An 18537-nucleotide genomic window follows, 5' to 3' on the forward strand; every position below is an offset into this window, starting at 1 on the left:
ACAGAGTAATTAGCTTTCTTTTCTTGATTTCTATACCAAGATCATGGCCTTTTGCTCTAACTTCTTTGAAATTACTCATAAGGAGAGATAGAGGGTGCTCTGGGTATTACCTATCCTGTAATAATTTGTAGTCTCTTCCTGTAAAGGAATGCGGGTTTGAATCTCTGTAAAGGAAATCTGATCTGACTTATTAATGATATCTAATCGCAGGCGCACTTTGGCAGCCCTGGTCAGAGTTAGCTGCCTGGATCGTGATCGCGCTGGGGCAGCCTAGATCAGAGACAGCTGCTGCCCGCCAAACCGGGGCAGTTCAGATTGCAAGTGCGCACCGGAAGCCCGGGTCAGAGTTAGCTGCCCGGACCACGATCGCGCTGGGGCAGCCTAGATCAGAGACAGCTGCTGCCTGCCAAACCGGGGCAGTTCAGATCGCAAGCACACACCGGAAACCCGGGTCGGAGTTAGCTGCCTGGATCGCAGTCGCGCTGGGGCAGCCTAGATCAGAGACAGCTGCTGCCCGCCAAACCGGGGCAGTTCAGATTGCAAGCGCGCACCGGAAGCCTGGGTCAGAGTTAGCTGCCTGGATCGCGATCACGCTGGGGCAGCCTAGATCAGAGACAGCTGCTGCCCGCCAAACCGGGGCAGTTCAGATTGCAAGCGCGCACCGGAAGCCCGGGTCAGAGTTAGCTGCCTGGACGGCGATCGCGCTGGGGCAGCCTAGATCAGAGACAGCTGCTGCCCGCCAAACCGGGGCAGCTCAGATTGCAATATAGATCAGATGAGAGCCAGGGGACGTCTCCTACCGGTCTCCGCTGGCCGTCCTATAGCGCGTCCACCAGGACTGTGCCAGCTCCAGTTTCAGACCTCGCGAGTCACAGATTCGGATTCAGAACAGACACAGACAGACAAATGGAGACGAGCCAGCTCACCTATCAGTAGATCGATCCTAGCAGATCCGTTGACCAGGGGTCTGGTGGGCTTGGGGAATCCCGGACGAGCCCCCAGATGTTATGCCTAGACCGTTAGTTCCTCAAAGAAGACCACCAGAGTCCAGAGTCAAAGCCAAGCGGCAAGGATCTTTACTACAAGTTCGAACCTGGTCCCTCCTTTCCACAGCATACAAGAGGGCTTTGAACAATGCGAGTGTTTGCTTTTTATAGCCTGAAAGTTACAGGGGAACAAAGGAATTCTTTTGGTTCCCGCTCTTTCAGTAAAACTTTGAACGGCTGTCTCCTTATCGGAGACTTTCCTGGTGGTGTTTGTACTGGGCTCAGGAAGTTTGAGAGATATATGGCGATATGTGGTGGGATGGGAGGATGGGATGTGTTTGTACTGGGCTTGTTTGTTTTGAGCCCGGGGCTGAGGAATGTGCCCGGCTCCTTTCAAAATAAGGGGGCCCAGGGGACCAGGGTTCAGCATATGGAGGATCCTGCCAGCCTCTGAGTTCCCTTAGTATTTATTGATCATTCTTGGGTGTTTCTCTCTCGGAGAGGGGGATGTGGCAGGGTCATAGGATAATAGTGGAGAGAAGGTCAGCAGATAAACAGGTGAACAAAGGTCTCTGCATCATAGACAAGGTAAAGAATTAAGTGCTGTGTTTTAGATATGCATACACATAAACATCTCAATGCCTTAAAGAGCAGTATTGCTGCCCACGTCCCACCTCCACCCCTGAGGCGGTTTTCCCCTATCTCAGTAGATGGAATATACAATTGGGTTTTACACCAAAACATTCCATTGCCCAGGGACGGGCAGGAGACAGATGCCTTCTTCTTGTCTCAACTGCAAAGAGGCATTCCTTCCTCTTTTACTAATTCTCCTCAGCACAGACCCTTTACGGGTGTCGGGCTGGGGGATGGTCAGGTCTTTCCCTTCCCACGAGGCCATATTTCAGACTATCACATGGGGAGAAACCTTGGACAATACCTGGCTTTCCAAGGCAGAGGTCCCTGCGGCCTTCCGCAGTGTTTGCCTGGGTACTTGAGATTAGGGAGTGGTGATGACTCTTAAGGAGCATGCTCCCTTCAAGCATCTGTTTAACAAAGCACATCTTGCACTGCCCTTAATCCATTTAACCCTGAGTTGACACAGCACATGTTTCAGAGAGCACAGGGTTGGGGGTAAGGTTACAGATTAACAGCATCTCAAGGCAGAAGAATTTTTCTTAGTACAGAACAAAATGGAGTCTCCTATGTCTACTCCTTTCTACACAGACACAGTAACAATCTGATCCCTCTTTCTTTTCCCCACACATAGCAGCAGCGGGGGGCAGAGAGGAGCTGGCAATGAGATGGGGGGGACTGTCAAAATCTTTTAAACCATCAGATCTCGTGAGAACTCATGTGAATAGCATGGGGGAAACCACCCCCATGATCCAGTCATCTCCCATGAGGTCCCTCCTTTGACACCTGGGGATTACAATTTGAAATGAGATTTGGGGCCAGGCGCGGTGGCTCACCCCTGTAATCCCAGCACTTTGGGAGGCCAAGGTGGGTGGATCATGAGGTCAGGAGATTGAGACCACCCTGGCTAACACAGTGAAACCCCGTCTCTACTAAAAAAAAAAACACAAAAAATTAGCCGGGTGTGGTAGCGGGTGCCTGTAAGTCCCAGCTACTCTGGAGGCTGAGGCAGGAGAATTGCATGAACCCAGGAGGCAGAGCTTGCGGTGAGCCGAGATCGCGACACTGCACTCCAGCCTGGGCGACAGAGCAAGATTCCATCTCAAAAAAAAAAAAAAGAGATCGGGATACATCACGTTGGCCTCGCCAGGCTGGTCTCAAACTCCTGACCTTAAGTGACCTATCTGCCTTGGCCTCCCAAAGTGCTGGGATTACAGCAGTGAACCACCACGCCTGGCCCTCACTCCCTTTTTAAAAAATTAACCAGGCATGATGGCATGTACCTGTAAGTCCTAGCTACTGGGAAGCTGAGGTACGAGGATCTCTTTAGCCCAGTTCGAGGCTGCAGTGAGCTATGATGTTGCCACTGCACTCCAACTTAGGCAACAGAGCAAGACCCTGTCTTTTTTGTGTGTGTGTGCATACCAATACCTAAACACCACAGCATTTGTTCTGGTTTTTACCTTTTCTTTTTTTTTTTCTTTTTGAGATGGAGTCTCACTCTTGTCACCCAGGCTGGAGTGCAGTGGCGTGATCTTGGTTCACTGCAACCTCCACCTCCTGGGTTCAAGCAATTCTCCTGCCTCAGCCTCCTAAGTAGCTGGGATTACAGGCGCATGACACCACGCCCAGCTAATTTTTGTACTTTTAGTAGAGAGAGGGTTTTGCCATGTTGGCCAGGCTGGTCTCGAACTCCTGACCTCAGGTGATCCACCTGCCTCAGCCTCCCAAAGTGCTGGAATTACAGGTGTGAGCCACAAAGCCCGGTCAAAACCCTGTCTTTTAAAAAATAATTTTTTTTTTTTTTAATTTTTATTGTTTTGAGATGGAGTCTCTGTCTCTCACCCAGACTGGAGTGCAACAGTGCAATCTCAGCTCACTGCAACCTCCACGTCCCTAGTTCAAGCCATTCTCGTGCCTCAGCCTCCCGAGTAGCTGGGATACAGGTACCTACCACCACGCCCACCTAATTTTAGAGAGGTTTTGCCATGTTGGCCAGGCTGGTCTCAAACTCCTTACCTCACGTGATCCACCCGCCTTGGCCTCCCAAAGTGCTGGGATTACGGGTTGTGAACCACCTTGCCTGGTTTTTTCTTTTTAAAAAGTTTTTTTTTTTTTTTTTTTGAGACTGAGTTTCGCTCTTGTTGCCCAGGGTGGAGTGCAATGGCGCGATCTCAGCTCACCGCAACCTCCACCTCCCAGGTTCAAGCAATTCTCCTGCCTCAGCCTCCCGAGTAGCTGGGATTACAGGTATGCACCACCACGCCTGGCTAATTTTTTTTTTATTTTTAGTAGAGACGGGGTTTCTCCATGTTGAGGCTGGTCTCAAACTCCTGACCTCAGGTGATCCGCCCACCTCGACCTCCCAAAGTGCTGGGATTACAGGCATGAGCCACTGTGCCTGGCCAAAAAGGTTTTTTTTTTTTTTTTTGAGATGGAGTCTCACTCTGTCGCCCAGGCTGGAGTGCAGTGGCGCAATCTTGGCTCACTGCAGGCTTCGCCTCCCGGGTTCACGCCATTCTCTGCCCACCACCATGCCCAGCTGATTTTTTTGTATTTTTAGTAGATGGGGTTTCACTGTGTTAGCCAGGATGGTCTCGATCTCCTGACCTCATGATTTCCCCGCCTTGGCCTCCCAAATTGAAAAGTTTTTTTTTTTTTTTTAGAGACAGAGTCTTGCTCTGTCGCCCAGGCTGGAGTGCACTGGCGGGATCTCAGCTCACTGCAACCTCTGCCTCCCGGGTTCAGGCATTCTCCTGCCTCAGCCTCCAGAGTAGCTGGGACTACAGGCGCATGCCACGACACCGGCTAATTTTTTTTGTATTTTAGTAGAGACAGGGTTTTGCCATGCTGCCCAGGCTGGTCTTGAACCCCTGAGCTTAGGCAATCCACCCACCTCGGTCTCCCAAAGTGCTAGGATTACAGGTATGAGCCACCACACCTGACCAAAAGTTTCTTACATAATTTTTTTTTTGTAGAGGCAGAGTCTCACTATGTTGCCCATGCTCGTCTCAAACTTCCAGCCTCAAGTAATCCTCCCACCTCAGCCTCCCAAAGTGCTATGATTACATGTGTGAGCCATCTCACCTGGCTTTTTCTTTTAAAAAATACAGGGTCTCAACTATGTGTCCCAGACTCAGTGATCATAGCTCAATGTAACCCCTGAACTTTGGGCTTAAGTTATTCTCTTATCTTAACCTCCCAAGTAGCTAGGACTACAGGAGAACACCATCACACCCAGCTACTTAATTTTGTAGACAGGATCTCACTATGTTGCCTAGGGTGGTCTTGAACTCCTGGCTTCAAGAGATCCTCTTGCCTCAGCCTCTGAAAGGGTTGGGATTACAGGTATAAGCCACCGTGCCAGGCCCAGCCCTCATCAAGACATACATACTTGCTAGGTGATGGGTACATCTATTCTTATGTGTTTAAAAATTGTGGTCTATGTGTGGTGGCTCATGCCTATAATCCCAGCACTTTGGGAGGCTGAGGCGGGAGGATTGCTTGAGGCCAGAGTTCAAGACCAGCCTGGACACAGTGAGATGCCATCTCTAGAAAATATATATTTTTTATTTTATTTTTTGAGATGGAGTCTCGCTCTGTTGCCCAGCCTGGAGTGCAGTGGCGCGATCTTGGCTCACTGCAACTTCTGCCTCCCGGGTTCAAGCAATTCTCCCACCTAAGCCTCCTGAGTAGCTAGAACTACAGGTGCCCGCCACCATGCCCAGCTAATATTCTTATTTTTAGTAGAGACGGGGTTTCACCATGTTGGTCAGGCTGGTCTCGAACCCCTGACCTCGTGATCCACCCGCCTCGGCCTCCCAAAGTGCTGGGATTACAGGTGTGAGCCACCGCGCCCGGCCCAAAATATTTTTAAAATTAGCTGGGCATGGTGATGCATGCTGTAGTCCCAGCAACTTGGTGGCCACGGTGAGAGGGTCACTTGAGCCCAGGAAGTGGAGGCTGCAATGAGCTGTTTGCGCCACTGCATTCCAGCCTAGCCAACAAAGTAAGACCCTGTCCTCCTTGCCGCTCCCCACCCACTCAAAACTAAAAGAAAATATCAAATTAAAAAAAAAATTCTCAATTAAAAAAAAAAAGACGGGCAGGTTTGCAGATCATAGAACTTTTATTTAGATGGAATCATTGCGAATTACATAGAAGCTACCAGCCTAAGCCAAACCCATGCGGTTCATGTGAACTTACAGTTACACAAATAAGAAACAAATGGTACATCCAAAACCATAAGGAAATATTCTGATGCCCAGATGATGAAGACTGGGGTGAATTAAGTCCACACATTTATTTCAAGTTGTTAAAGAGTTTGTGGGCCACCTAGATGGGGGAAAGAAAAGGAGGTAATCAATTGGCAGCTTTAATGTCATGGCTTACAAGGTCCTTCAAGACCTAAAACAGTACTGCCCCTCTTCTCACCACTCCCCTTCTCACATACGCAAGCAGCACTTGAGTCCTAGTGAACTCCCCACTTTTTTCATCTTTTATTCTTCCTTTAGAATTTAGATCTGATAACTGTCATTTCCTGCAAGCCTTCTCTAAACAAGCCCCTATCCACACACAAATCTGTCCCTCCTATCTTTCCACAAAAACTTGTACCTCCCCATCAGTGACATTAACATTACATATTAATTCAACAGGACATCTTCTATATGCCAGGTAGTGTTCTAAGTGCTGAGTGAGTTATAACTGTAACAAAACATGCCTGCCACTTAAGAAACTTACAGGGTAATGAGTTAAAATGAACACATAAATAAGGTAACATGTGATAATGGGAAATGCTAGGAGGAAAATAAATGGGAGGCGGGGCGGGGGGTTCAGTTAATATTACCCTGAGAAAGGTATACCTGAGAGACTTACCAAAGTTTAGCACTTGTTCTACTTCTGTTTCCTATGCTGGCTCATAAACTCAGTGAAGGAAGGAACCATGTCTATCTTACTCCCAGATCCTAAACCAGTGCTTGGCTGACAAATATATGTAAATATTTTTAGAATGACCACACAGTGGGAGGGGGAAAATCAACAGTAGGGATGTTAATTCAGGGAACAGATCATGACTTGCCTATTTTGAACATTTCATACAAATCATATCATACAATATTTTTTACTTTGTGACTGGCTTTTTCCCCTTAGCATTTAGCATGTTTGCAAGGTTTATCCATGTTGTAGCATGTTCAGTACTTATTTTGTTAAAAATTATGATCAAATACATCTAACATAAAATTTTCCACTTCAGTAATTTTTTCTTTTTTCTATTTTAATCTTTTTTTTTTTTTTTTTTTTTTTGAGGCAATCTTGCTCTGTCCCCCAGGCTGGAGTGCAGTGGTACAATCTTGGCTCACTGCAACCTCTGCCTCCCGGGTTCAAGTGATTCTCCTGCCTCAGACTCCTGAGTAGCTGGGATTACAAGTGTGCGCCACCACACTCAGCTAATTTTTTTTTTTTGAGACAGAGTTTCACTCTTGTTGCCCAGGCTGGAGTGCAATGGCTCACCGCAACCTCCGCAATCTCGGCTCACTGCAACCTCCGCCTCCCAGGTTCAAGCAATTCTCCTGCCTCAGCCTCCCTAGTAGCTGGGATTATAGGCATGTGCCACCACGCCCGGCTAATTTTGTATTTTTAGTAGAGACGGTGTTTCTCCATGTTGGTCAGGCTGGTCTCGAACTCCCGACCTCAGGTGATCCACGTGCCTCAGCCTCTGAAAGTGCTGGGATTACAGGCGTGAGCCACCGCACCTGGCCTACACTCAGCTAATTTTTTATTTTAGTAGAGACAAGGTTTCACCATGTTGTCCGAGGTGGTCTCAAACTCCTGACCTCAAGTGACATGCCTGCCTTGGCCTCCCAAAGTGTAGGAGGTGTGAACCACCGCACAAGGCCCCACTTTAATCATTTTTAACTGTACATTTCTGTGGCAGTTAAGTGCATTCCCATTGTTCTACAACCACACAGTCCCCTACAATCTCTAGAACGTCCAATCTTGGGAACTTTTTCATCTTACTAAATCAAAACTATATCCATTAAACAGTAACTCTCCATTTCCTTTCTCCCCTCAGCTCCTGGTTACTACCATTCTACTTTCTGTCTCTATGAATGTGACTACTATTCTAGGTACCTCACCAAAGTGGAACAATACAATGTTTGTCTTTCTTGACACTCAGTTTAATGTCTCCAAGGTTCATCAATGTTGCAGCACGTGTCAGAGTTTCCCTTCTTTTTTTTTTTTTGAGACGGAGTTTTGCTCTTGTTGCCCAGGGTGGAGTGCAATGGCGCAACTTTGGCTCACCGCAGCCTCCACCTCTGGGGTTCAAGCAATTCTCCTGTCTCAGCCTCCCGAGTAGCTGGGATTACAGGCGCATATACCACCACGCGCAGCCAATTTTTGTGTTTTTAGTAGAGACGGGGTTTCATCATATTGGTCAAGCTGGTCTCGAACTCCGGACAGCAGGTAATCCACCTGCCTTGGCCTCCCAAAGAGCTGGGATTACAGGCATGAGCTGCTATGCCCAGCCCCTTCTCTTTTTTTTTTTTTTTTTTGAGACGGAGTCTTGCTCTGTACCCAGGCTGAAGTGCAGTGGCGTGATCTCAGCTCACTGCAAGCTCCGCCTCCCGGGTTCATGCCATTCTCCTGCCTCAGCCTCCCAAGTAGCTGGGACTACAAGCACCCGCCACCATGCCCGGCTAATCTTTTGTATTTTGAGACAGGGTTTTACCGTGTTAGCCAGGATAGTCTCAATCTCCTGACCTTGTGATCCGCCTGCCTTGGCCTCCCAAAGTGTTGGGATTACAGGCATGAGCCACCGTGCCCCGGCCCCCTTCTCTTTTAAGGCTGAATAATATCCCATTGTATATACAAAGCACATTTTAAAAAAAATATTTGCATCTATGGATGGAAAATTGGGTTGTTTCTACCTTTTGGCTATTGTGAATATGAATGTGGAAATATCTGTTTAAGCCTACTCTCAATACTTCTGGGTATATACCTAGAAGTGAAATTGCTAGATCATATAGTACATAATTCTATGTTTAATTTTTGAGAAAAGAAATTGATTTTTTTTTTTTTTGAGACAGGGTCTCAGTCTGTCACCCAGGCTGGAGTGCAGTGGCGTGATCATGGCTCACTGAAGCCTTGACTTCCCCAGGCTCAGGTGATCCTCCCACCTCGCCTCCCCAGTAGCTAGGACTACAGGTGTGAGCCAGCATGCCTGGTTATCTATATCTATCTATCTATCTATCTATCTATCTATCTATCTATATTTTTTTGAGATGAAGTCTCGCTCTGTCGCCCAGGCTGGAGTGCAGTGGCACAATCTCAGCTCACTGCAAGCTCCGCCTCCCGGGTTCACGCCATTCTCCAGCCTCAGCCTCCCAAGTAGCTGGGACTACAGGCGCCCGCCACCACGCCCGGCTAATTTTTTTGTATTTTTAGTAGGGATGGGGTTTCACCATATTGGCCAGGCTGGTCTCGATCTCCTGACCTCATGATCCACCCGCCTCCGCCTCCCAAAGGGCTGGGATTAAAGGCGTGAGCCACCATGCCCGGCTTATATATATATATTTTTTGTAAAGACAGGGTTTTACCATGTTGCCCAGGCTGGTCTCAAATTCCTGGGCTCAGGTGATCTGCCTGCCTTGACCTCGCAAAGTTCTGCGATTACAGGCATGAGCCACAGTGCCCAGCCTAGCTGATGGACATTTATGTTGTTTCCACTTTTTGGGTAGTATAAATAATGCTTCTATGAACATTTGTGTACAAGTTTTTATGTGAACATATGTTTTCATTTCTCTTGGGTATATATCTTCGAGTGTAATTGCTGTGTCATATATTAACTGTATATTTAGCCTTTTGAGGAACTGCCAGATGTCTTCCACATTTGCTGTACCAATTTACACTTTTACTGACAGCGTATGAGGTTTCCAACTTTTCCACATCGTCTTCAACACTCGTTATCTTTTTTATTATAGCCATCCTAGTGGGCAGTGGGTATAAAGTGTTATCTCATGGTAGTATCCCTGGTGGCTAATGATGTTGAACATCTTTTCATACGTTTACTGGCCATCCAATTAGTTTTAATAGAAGCAACCACATCAAACTTTGCTTACGTATAATTTATGTAAAATACCTTACTGTGTTATATGTAAGAGTCAAGCAGAAGTTTATTTTTATTTTTTAATTTTGATTTTTTAAAAATAGAGACAGGGTTCCCCTATCTTGCCCAGGCTGGTCTTAAACTCCTGGGGTCAAGGGGTCCTCCTGCCTTGGTCTTCCAAAAGTGCTAGGATCATAAGCGTCAGCCACTATGCCCTGCCTGAGTTTACTTTTAAAAAACAACCCCTTGAGGCCAGGCATGGTATCTCACACCTGTAATCCCAACACTTTGGGAAGCTGAGATGAGTGGCATGTGTGAACCCAGGAGTTCTAGACCAGCCTGGGCAACACGGCAAAATCCCATCTCTACAAAAAATACAAAAATTACCCAGGTATGGGCCAGGTGCGGTGGCTCACGCCTGTAATCTCAGCACTTTGGAAGGCTGAGGCAGGTGGATCACTGGAGGTCAGGAGTTCAAGACCACCCTGGCCAACATGGTGAAACCCCGTCTCTACTAAAAATACAAACAAACAAAAAATTAGCTGGGTGTGGTAGCGTGCACCTTTAATCCCAGTTACTTAGGAGGCTGAAGCAGGAAAATCACTTGAACCCAGGAGGTGGAGGTTGCAGTGAGCCAAGATTGCGCCACTGCACTCCGGCCTGGGTGACAGAGTGCGACTCAGTCTCAAATTAAAAAAAAAAAAAATTACCAAGGCATGGTGGCATGTGCCTATAGTCCTGGCTACTCGGAGGCTAAGGCAGAAGGATTGTTTGAACCAGGAGGTAGAGGCTGTAGTGTGCCATAATTGCGCCACTGCACTCCAGCCTGGGTGACACAGCAAGCAAGACCTTATCTCAAAAAAAAAAAAAAAAGGCTGGGTGCAGTGGTTCACACCTGTAATCCCAGAACTTTGGAAGGCTGAGGCAGGTGGATCACAGGGGTCAGGAGACTGAGACCATCTTGGCTAACACAGTGAAACCCCGTCTCTACTAAAAATACAAAAAAAAACCCAAAAAAAAAACAAAAACAAAAACAAAACAAAAAAAAAACAAAAAAAAACCAAACCATTAGCTGGACATGGTGGCGGGCGCCTGCGGTCCCAGCTACTCAGGAGGCAGAGGCAAGAGAATGGCGTGAAGCTGGGAGGTGGAGCTTGCAGTGAGCCGAGATCGCGCCACTGCACTCCAGCCTGGGCGACAGAGCAAGACTCTGTCTCAAAAAAAAAGCAAACTTTTGGACCAACTACTATATATTAGACACATTTGAGGATACAAATTATTATTTTTTTTTTTGGCGCAACCTTGGCTCACTGCAAGCTCCGCCTCCTGGGTTCACGCCATTCTCCTGCCTCAGCCTCCCGAGTAGCTGGGGACTACAGGCGCCCGCCACCACGCCCGGCTAATTTTTTGTACTTTAGTAGGGACGGGGTTTCACTGTGTTAGCCAAGATGGTCTCAATCTCCTGACCTCGTGATCCGCCCGCCTCCGCCTCCCAAAGTGCTGGGATTACAGGCGTGAGCCACCGCGCCCGGCCAATACAAATTATTTTTAAAGAACAGTCTGTTATTGAAGAGTACAAAATCCAGCTTCCCCACTGTTTAGTAGTGCATGTTGGGATGTTTATGTTTTTTTCTCTGAGCCTCAGTTTCTATCTGTGAAATGGGATAATGATACCTATCTCCAGTGGAAGTAGTAAGGACTAGGCAAGATTATTTATAGGCCAGGCACAATGGCTTATGCCTATAATCCCAGCACTTCAGAGGGCCGAGATGGGAGGATTGCTTGAGCCCAGGAGTTTGAGACCAGCCTGGGCAACATAACAAGGCCCCGTCACTAGAAAAAATTAAAAAATAAAAAATTAGCCTCTCATGGTGGCATGCACTTGTAGTCCCAGCTACTTGGGAGGCCAAGGCAGGATCACTTAGGCCCAGGAGTTCAAGGTTGGCACTGAGCTATGATCATGCCGTTGTACTTCAGCCTGGACAACATAGTGAGACCCTGTCTCAACAAAATAGAATAGGTTATTTACATAAAATGCTCAGCACACCATATGTCACATATATTGGGCCTAGAGTAACTGATGGGCCTTTCCCTAGCATGGAAAGATTGTTAGCACCAAGTCTTCCCTGACCATTGCAACCTTTCCCCTTCCTGACTTCAGACTGACTTACGCAATGGTCCCTTGCATGCAAGAAGTCAAAGAGCTCCTCCGTGCAATCCTCTTCTGTATGTGATCGAGAGGATACACGCTCATCACAGAGCTCTAGCCGCTCCCGGGCCTTTACACATTTCTCCAACTGCTCGCATTGCTCTCTCACTGTTGTTAGGGGATCCTGATGTAGAAACAGAAAAAAAACAAAATGGGCATTTTTAGCAGAGACCCACCAAACACATATGCTTTGATTAATACAACCACCAAACCAAGGTGCTGCCTCTGAATTACCGTGCAGAAGGCCAGCTGGCAGAGCCACACTGCCGCCAGAAATGGCAGAATGCGGTCTCCCATTCAATTCTGATGCTAAGTAGTAGGGAAAAGTTTCACATTCCTGCCTTCCAAGGTTGCCAGTATGCACTGAAAGCCTCAGTCCTATCTGAAAAACAAGGTGGTAAAGGAAACCTGGCCAAACTTGAAGTAGATCTATAGGAGGCCTTACTTGTTAACACAGCATTTTGGAATATGACACGTCTGAAACTTCAAATCCCCTTGTCTGAGAACCAGGCCTATGCACCCCAGCTGCCCAGCTAGAAAGGCAATGCTAACATAGAGAAGGACTATCTAACAAAGGTTCCTTCAGAGTTCTTTTTTTTTTTTTTTTTAAGACGGAGTTTTGCTCTTGTTGCCCAGGCTGGAGTGCAATGGCGCAATCTCGGCTCACCACAACCTCCGCCTCTCGGGTTCGAGCAATTCTCCTGCCTCAGCCTCTCGAGTAGCTGGGATTACAGGCATGTGCCACCACGCCCGGCTAATTTTGTATTTTTAGTAGAGATGGGGTTTCTCTACGTTGTTCAGGCTGGTCTTGAACTCCCGACCTCAGGTAATCTGCCTGCCTTGGCCTCCCAAAGTGCTGAGATTACAGGCACGAGCCACCATGCCTAGCCCAAAGTTCTTTATTAAACCACAAATAGCAGATAATTGAGTGCCAGGCCCTCAAGATGCCATCTGCTCCCTGGTACCACAACTGAAGAAGCCCCAAACCCAGAATAGACTCAGCTTCCAAGGCTCACACCCTAAACTCTCCACTGCACAGGAAGTATCAAAGCTTATTCCACCCCCATTATCTACAAGGTATCAAGTAAAGACTCCTTAAAATGCCCTTAGAATTTCAAGAAGCTCAAACTCTGCTTTTACTGAGATGTTTCCAAACCTGAGACAGTTCTTACCACTAATTCCTCCTCTTCCTCTTCCTCCTACAAAAGGAAAACAAAATTAATGTCAGCAGCAATTTTATGACATATTTATTCCTGATCATACTGATGTAATTACTGATGATAGACACTGACACTATTAACGATGTTATTTTGTTTTCTGTGTTTTATGTTTTTACATTTTAGAGGCCTTGCTAATCCTGGAGCTAATCCTGCTCTTCCAGGGCTAATTTTTAGACAGCAAACTTGCCTGCGAGCATACCTTTCATATGCAACGTAACTATCCAAAGTGCTTGTAGCAAACTGCCTCCTTTATCTTTTGTTTAAGAGACACAGTCTTGCTCTGTCATAGCTCACTGCAGCCACAAACTCCTGGGCTCAAGTGATCCTCCTGCCTCAGCCTTCTGAGTAGCTAGGACTATAAGCACACGCCACATGCCTGGCTAATTTAAAAATTTTCTTTGTGGTAGAGACAGGGTCTCATTATGTTGCCCAGGCTGCTCTCAAACTCCTGGGCTCAATCAATCCTCCTACCTTGGCCTCCCAAAGTGGTGGGATTATAGGCATTAGCCACTCAGCCTGGCCCTGCCTCCTTTATCTAAGTTTTGTACACTAAGCTCCTGTGTCCCCTTCTCTAAATCACCCCAGGGACAAATATAGGACAACTAGGAACCAGCCCTATAAGCTAGAGCCCAACGAAATTATTCAAACTATCCAATCCTAAATTTGAGCAAGTGTACCTACGCTGCCCACCAATTCCTTCCCATAGAAACCAAGGTGCTGAGCCATGCTTCCTTCCCCTCATACCTTCTGCCTCCTGACTAGCTCAGACACTTCCCCATATAGCTCTGCATTTTTTTGTGTGGCATATCCCTCACTTTCGGGAACTTTAAGTAATAATAAACTCTTCTTTCAAAGGCGGTTGTCTCCAGGTCTGTCACCTTACCATACTTGGTTAAAACGAATCCCAGGTATATTTCAAGACAGAGACACCATCTCACTTTCATTAACAAGAACCTAAGTGTGCTTAATACTCTCCAGTTTATAAAGCACCTTCATATCTCTTATGATTTAATTAGTCACAACAGTCCCTTAAGGAAGTAATCCCAGTTTAGAGATAATAAACAGTAATTAGACATTTTCTGATACAGATTCAAGCTGCCAGATGTTCACATGGGGCCTACATAATCTAAAGTATTTGTCCCAGTATTGCTACAAATAGCAAAATTTAGTCCTTACCTCCCAAACCAAGTTAGGAGGAAAACCCATTTTTTTCTAGACTGTGAACTTGAATTAGGAATATGAAAACTGCTAAACCTAAAAACCCTTGTTTGGTCAGAGCTTAACTAAGGATGGTTATAGTCACTGCTTTTTGGCTTGCTGAACTCCCAGAACCCCTAGTAGACTAAGTATCAAATAAAAGTGCACAACTCCACTCATGAGCTTGGACATACAGAACAGACTCCACCTATTCACTCCTGACTCAAATGCACGACCTCAAACTTAGTTTCCTTCTTCTTCAAGGACAGTAGTGTAAAAAACTGCCCATGGGAGCAACAGTTTAGGCCTAAATTTGGGATATAGTAAAATCTGACCTCAGAAATAAGGTGTTTGCCTGCCTGTGCATGCAGGTACCCACATTTGGGGGCAAGGAAAGAAAAGAAAAGGTATCTAGGGAAATAAAAAGAACTAGCTCAGGAATCATGTTTTCAGAACTCCAATACAGGGCCAGGTGAGAGGACTGCTTGAGACCAGCCTGGGCAACATGACAAGACCCCATCTCTAAAAAAATTAAAACAGGCTGCGCATAGTGGTTCACACCTGTAATCCCAGCACTTTGGGAGGCTGAGGTGGCCAGATCACCTGAGGTCAGGAGTTCTCAATCAGCCCGGCCAACATGGTGAAACCCCGTCTCTACTAAAAATACAAAAATTACCTGGGCATGGTGGCACGCGCCTGAAATCCCAGCTACTCAGGAGGCTGAGGCAGGAGAATCACCTGAAACCAGGAGGCAGAGGTTGCAGGAGCCAAGATCCTACCCCTGCACTCCAGCCTGGGCGACAGAGAGACTCCGTCTCAAAAATAAATAAATAAATAAAAATAAATAAATTAGCCGGGCATGGTGGCGCACGTCTGTGGTCATGGCTACTCAGAAGGCCGAGGTGGGAGGATCCCTTGAGCCCAGGGGTTTGAGGCTGCAGTGAGCTATGACTGCACCACTGCACCCCAGTCTGGGTGACAAGAGTGAGACCCCGTCTCCAAAAAAAGTCCTAATACATGTTTCATCCTCTACCATGCCATTCAGTGAAGCCACCAAAGCTCATACAAGCTGGGAGTGAGGGGTAGGAAAGGTTCAATTTGGAATCCAGGCTATTTATTCTCACAATTGGCAAAGGTTTCTTCTAAATATGAAGATGCTATTTAGGATGTAAATTCTAGTTTTTCATTAACAAGGTTTCTTAATGCTGCTGTTTTAAAAAACATACTGAAAGCCGGGTGCAGTGGCTCATGTCCGTAATCCCAGCACTTTGGGAGGCCAAGGCAGGAGGATCACGAGGTCAAGAGATTGAGACCATCCTGGCCAACATGGTGAAACCCCATCTGTACTAAAATTACAAAAATTAGCTGGGCGTGATGGCACACGCCTGTAGTCCCAGCTACTCGGGAGACTGAGGCAGGAGCATTGCCTGAACCCAGGAGGCAGAGGTTGCAGTGAGATCGCGCCACTGTACTCCAGCCAGGCAAGAGCGAGACTCCGTCTCAAAAAAAAAAAAAAAAAACAAACTGAAAAAGTTTTCCCAAAGAAACTAAAATTACATTCTGCCTGAGTTAGAAAACAGAAATTAGGACCGTAGAAACAAGACCCTTATATCATTTCCCTATTAGCAATGCTACAACACTGGTAATTCTGTGTCACTGATAATTTTGTGTCAAAACTAACATGGCAGGTTTTGAAAAAATAAATCCAAATATGTTTGAATATGGATTGCTACATGTAAAATTTCCAGTCACTGAGAAAAACCAAGATCACACCAGATAAAAAGATTTAATCCTCAAGAATTTTGCGTTCCTCAGCCGGGCGCGGTGGCTCAGGCCTGTAATCCCAGCACTTTGGGAGGCCGAGGAGGGCGGATCACGAGGTCAGATCCAGACCATCCTGGCTAACACGGTGAAACCCTGTCTCTACTAAAAATACAAAAATTAGGTGGCGTGCGCCTGTAATTTCAGCTACTCAGGAGGCTGAGGCAAAAGAGAATCGCTTGAACCCGGGAGCGGAGGTTGCAGTGAGCCGGATCACGCCACTGCACTCCAGCCTGGGAGACAGAGCAAGATTCCGTCTCAAAAAAAAAAAAAATTATGGGTTCCTCATAGAATACCATAGTTTATTTTATTTTGTTTATTTATTTATTTTGAGACGGAGTCTCGCTGTGTCGCCCAGGCTGGAGTGCAGTGGCGCGACCTTGGCTCACTGCAAGCTCCGCCTCTCAGGTTCACGCCATTCTGCCTCAGCCTCTCGAGTAGCTGGGACTACAGGCGCCCGCCGCCACGCCCGGCTAATTTTTTGTATTTTCAGTAGAGAAGGGGTTTCACCATGTTAGCCAGGATGGTTTGGATCTCCTGACCTCCTGATCCACCCGCCTCGGCCTCCCAAAGTGCTAGGACTACAGGCATGAGCCACCGCGCCCGGCCAGAATACCCTAGTTTAAAACTGACTGCTTAATTACTTGCTTTTTCTCATCTATTGCAGCGGTGGATCTTGCTGACCTTTCTGAGGCAGGCTCCATTTCTTTCTTTAGTTTTTTTTTTTTTTTGAGACAGGGTCTCACTCGGGTTGCCTCGGCTGGAGTGCAGTGACACGATCACGGCTCACTGCAGCCTGGACTTACTGGGCTCAAACTCCTGAGCAGTTGAGACCACAGGCGTTCACCACCATGCCCGGCTAATTTTTATATTTTTTGTAGAGACGGGGTTTCGCCACGTTGCCCAGGCTGGTCCAACTCCTGGACTCATGCTACCTGTCTGCCTCTGCCGTCCTCCTAAAGTGTTGGGATTACAGGCGTGAGCCACTGCGCCCGGCCTCAGGTTCTATTTCTTTTTAGAAATAATAAGACTAGAAAAATTAAGGGATAAATAAGTCTCCAATTATTCTGAACCCACAGCCCAGAATGGCTGCCCCGAAGTGACCAGAGAACAGACGGATAGGAAATGAGATTAGAAACAACTAGTAGCTGTGTCGCAAAATGGATAAGAGTCCTGGTTCTAGAACCGCGCTGCTTGGCCGCAATTCCTGGCTGCACCAATTTGGTAGCTGCATGACCTTAGAAAAGATATTTAACCTCTATGCTTGTTTCCTCATCTGTAAAAATGGCACTAATAGTATCCAACACTTACTTCATAGGAATAGTGTGTAGATGAAATGAATTAGGGCCGGGCGCGGTGGCTCACGCCTGTAATCCCAGGACTTTGGGAGGCCAGGGTGGGCGGATCACTAGGTCAGGATTTCGAGACCAGCCTGGCCAACAGAGTGAAACCCCCGTCGCTACTAAAAACACAAAAATTAGCCAGGCGTGGTGGCGGACACCTGTAGTCCCAGCTACCTGGGAGGCTGAGGCAGGAGAATCGCTTGAACCCAGGAGGCGGAGGTTGCAGCGAGCCGAGACCACGCCACTGCACTCCAGCCTGGGCGACAGAGCGAGATTCCATCGCAAAAAAAAAAAAAAAAAAAAAATTAATTAGTGCACATAAAGCACTTGGAATAGCAAGCAGTCAATACTTATTATAACAGCACTCTTTCTCTGGGAAAGAGCTCCCTCTTCCATCACAGAATCACACCGTACATTCTTTCATTGTCCCCAAAGACACACACCTTCCTCAAAGAAAAGAAAATCACAAGGCCAGGTCTTCCGAACCTCCATAGAAGATGTGGTAGGGATTCCTAACCTGAGCTGGGGCAAGGCGGTCTGTTTGCTCCCCAAATCTGTGAAACGCGGGCTTCAGAACATCTGACTGACTGCAAACATAGGTCATATTTTTACAAGACTTTAGTCCACAAAACATTTTCGCTCTCAAACCTTCACTACATTCACAGAATGCAGAAGCCGAGGCCCAGAGAAAAACTAGTCATCTATCTGTCCAAAGTCACCGGACGAATTCTGGGGAAAGGTCGAGGGAACTAGAGCTCCCGACTATGCAAACCCTAGATGGTAAACTGGGGGCTAAGAGGGCCCCGTGCATGTTTTGGCGGGCTAGGTCCTGGGCTTCAGGGCAGAGAAGAGGGCCGAGTGGATCGCCTTGCCTTACCTCCTCAGGATCTCCGGATTCGGTAAGCATCTTTTGCTCGTCCTCCAGTCCCATGTCTGGCTACGGTTCTAGATTCAACACGAGCAGCAACAGCGGCACCTAACCCAGTTCAGGATCAAGAAGGACTTGTAAGGGTCACACAGCGGA

The 18537-nt window shown here is 47.1% G+C and overlaps 1 protein-coding gene across 3 annotated transcripts; it reads right to left on the reverse strand.

Moving 5' to 3' along the window:
- Positions 1 to 5729: 5729 nt before the first annotated feature.
- Positions 5730 to 18536, reverse strand: UQCRH (ubiquinol-cytochrome c reductase hinge protein). 3 transcript variants are annotated; one of them, XM_031007155.3, is made up of 5 exons: positions 18391 to 18505; positions 13105 to 13131; positions 12167 to 12314; positions 11895 to 12056; positions 5730 to 5954 (listed from the first exon to the last, which is right to left on the reverse strand). In XM_031007155.3, exons 3-5 carry the CDS (start codon positions 12227 to 12229, stop codon positions 5922 to 5924), a joined length of 258 nt encoding a protein of 85 aa, XP_030863015.1. In that variant the 5' UTR covers positions 12230 to 12314; positions 13105 to 13131; positions 18391 to 18505; the 3' UTR covers positions 5730 to 5921. The 3 variants fall into 3 exon arrangements, with proteins under 3 accessions (XP_030863015.1, XP_030863014.1, XP_055203892.1); XM_031007154.2 differs by lacking the exon at positions 12167 to 12314 and having other exon boundaries at positions 18391 to 18536; XM_055347917.2 differs by lacking the exons at positions 12167 to 12314; positions 13105 to 13131 and having other exon boundaries at positions 18391 to 18503.
- Between the last annotated feature and the right edge of the window lies 1 nt (position 18537).

This window comes from Gorilla gorilla, chromosome 1 (genome assembly GCF_029281585.2).
Source record: "Gorilla gorilla gorilla isolate KB3781 chromosome 1, NHGRI_mGorGor1-v2.1_pri, whole genome shotgun sequence".
Lineage (NCBI taxonomy): Eukaryota > Metazoa > Chordata > Mammalia > Primates > Hominidae > Gorilla > Gorilla gorilla.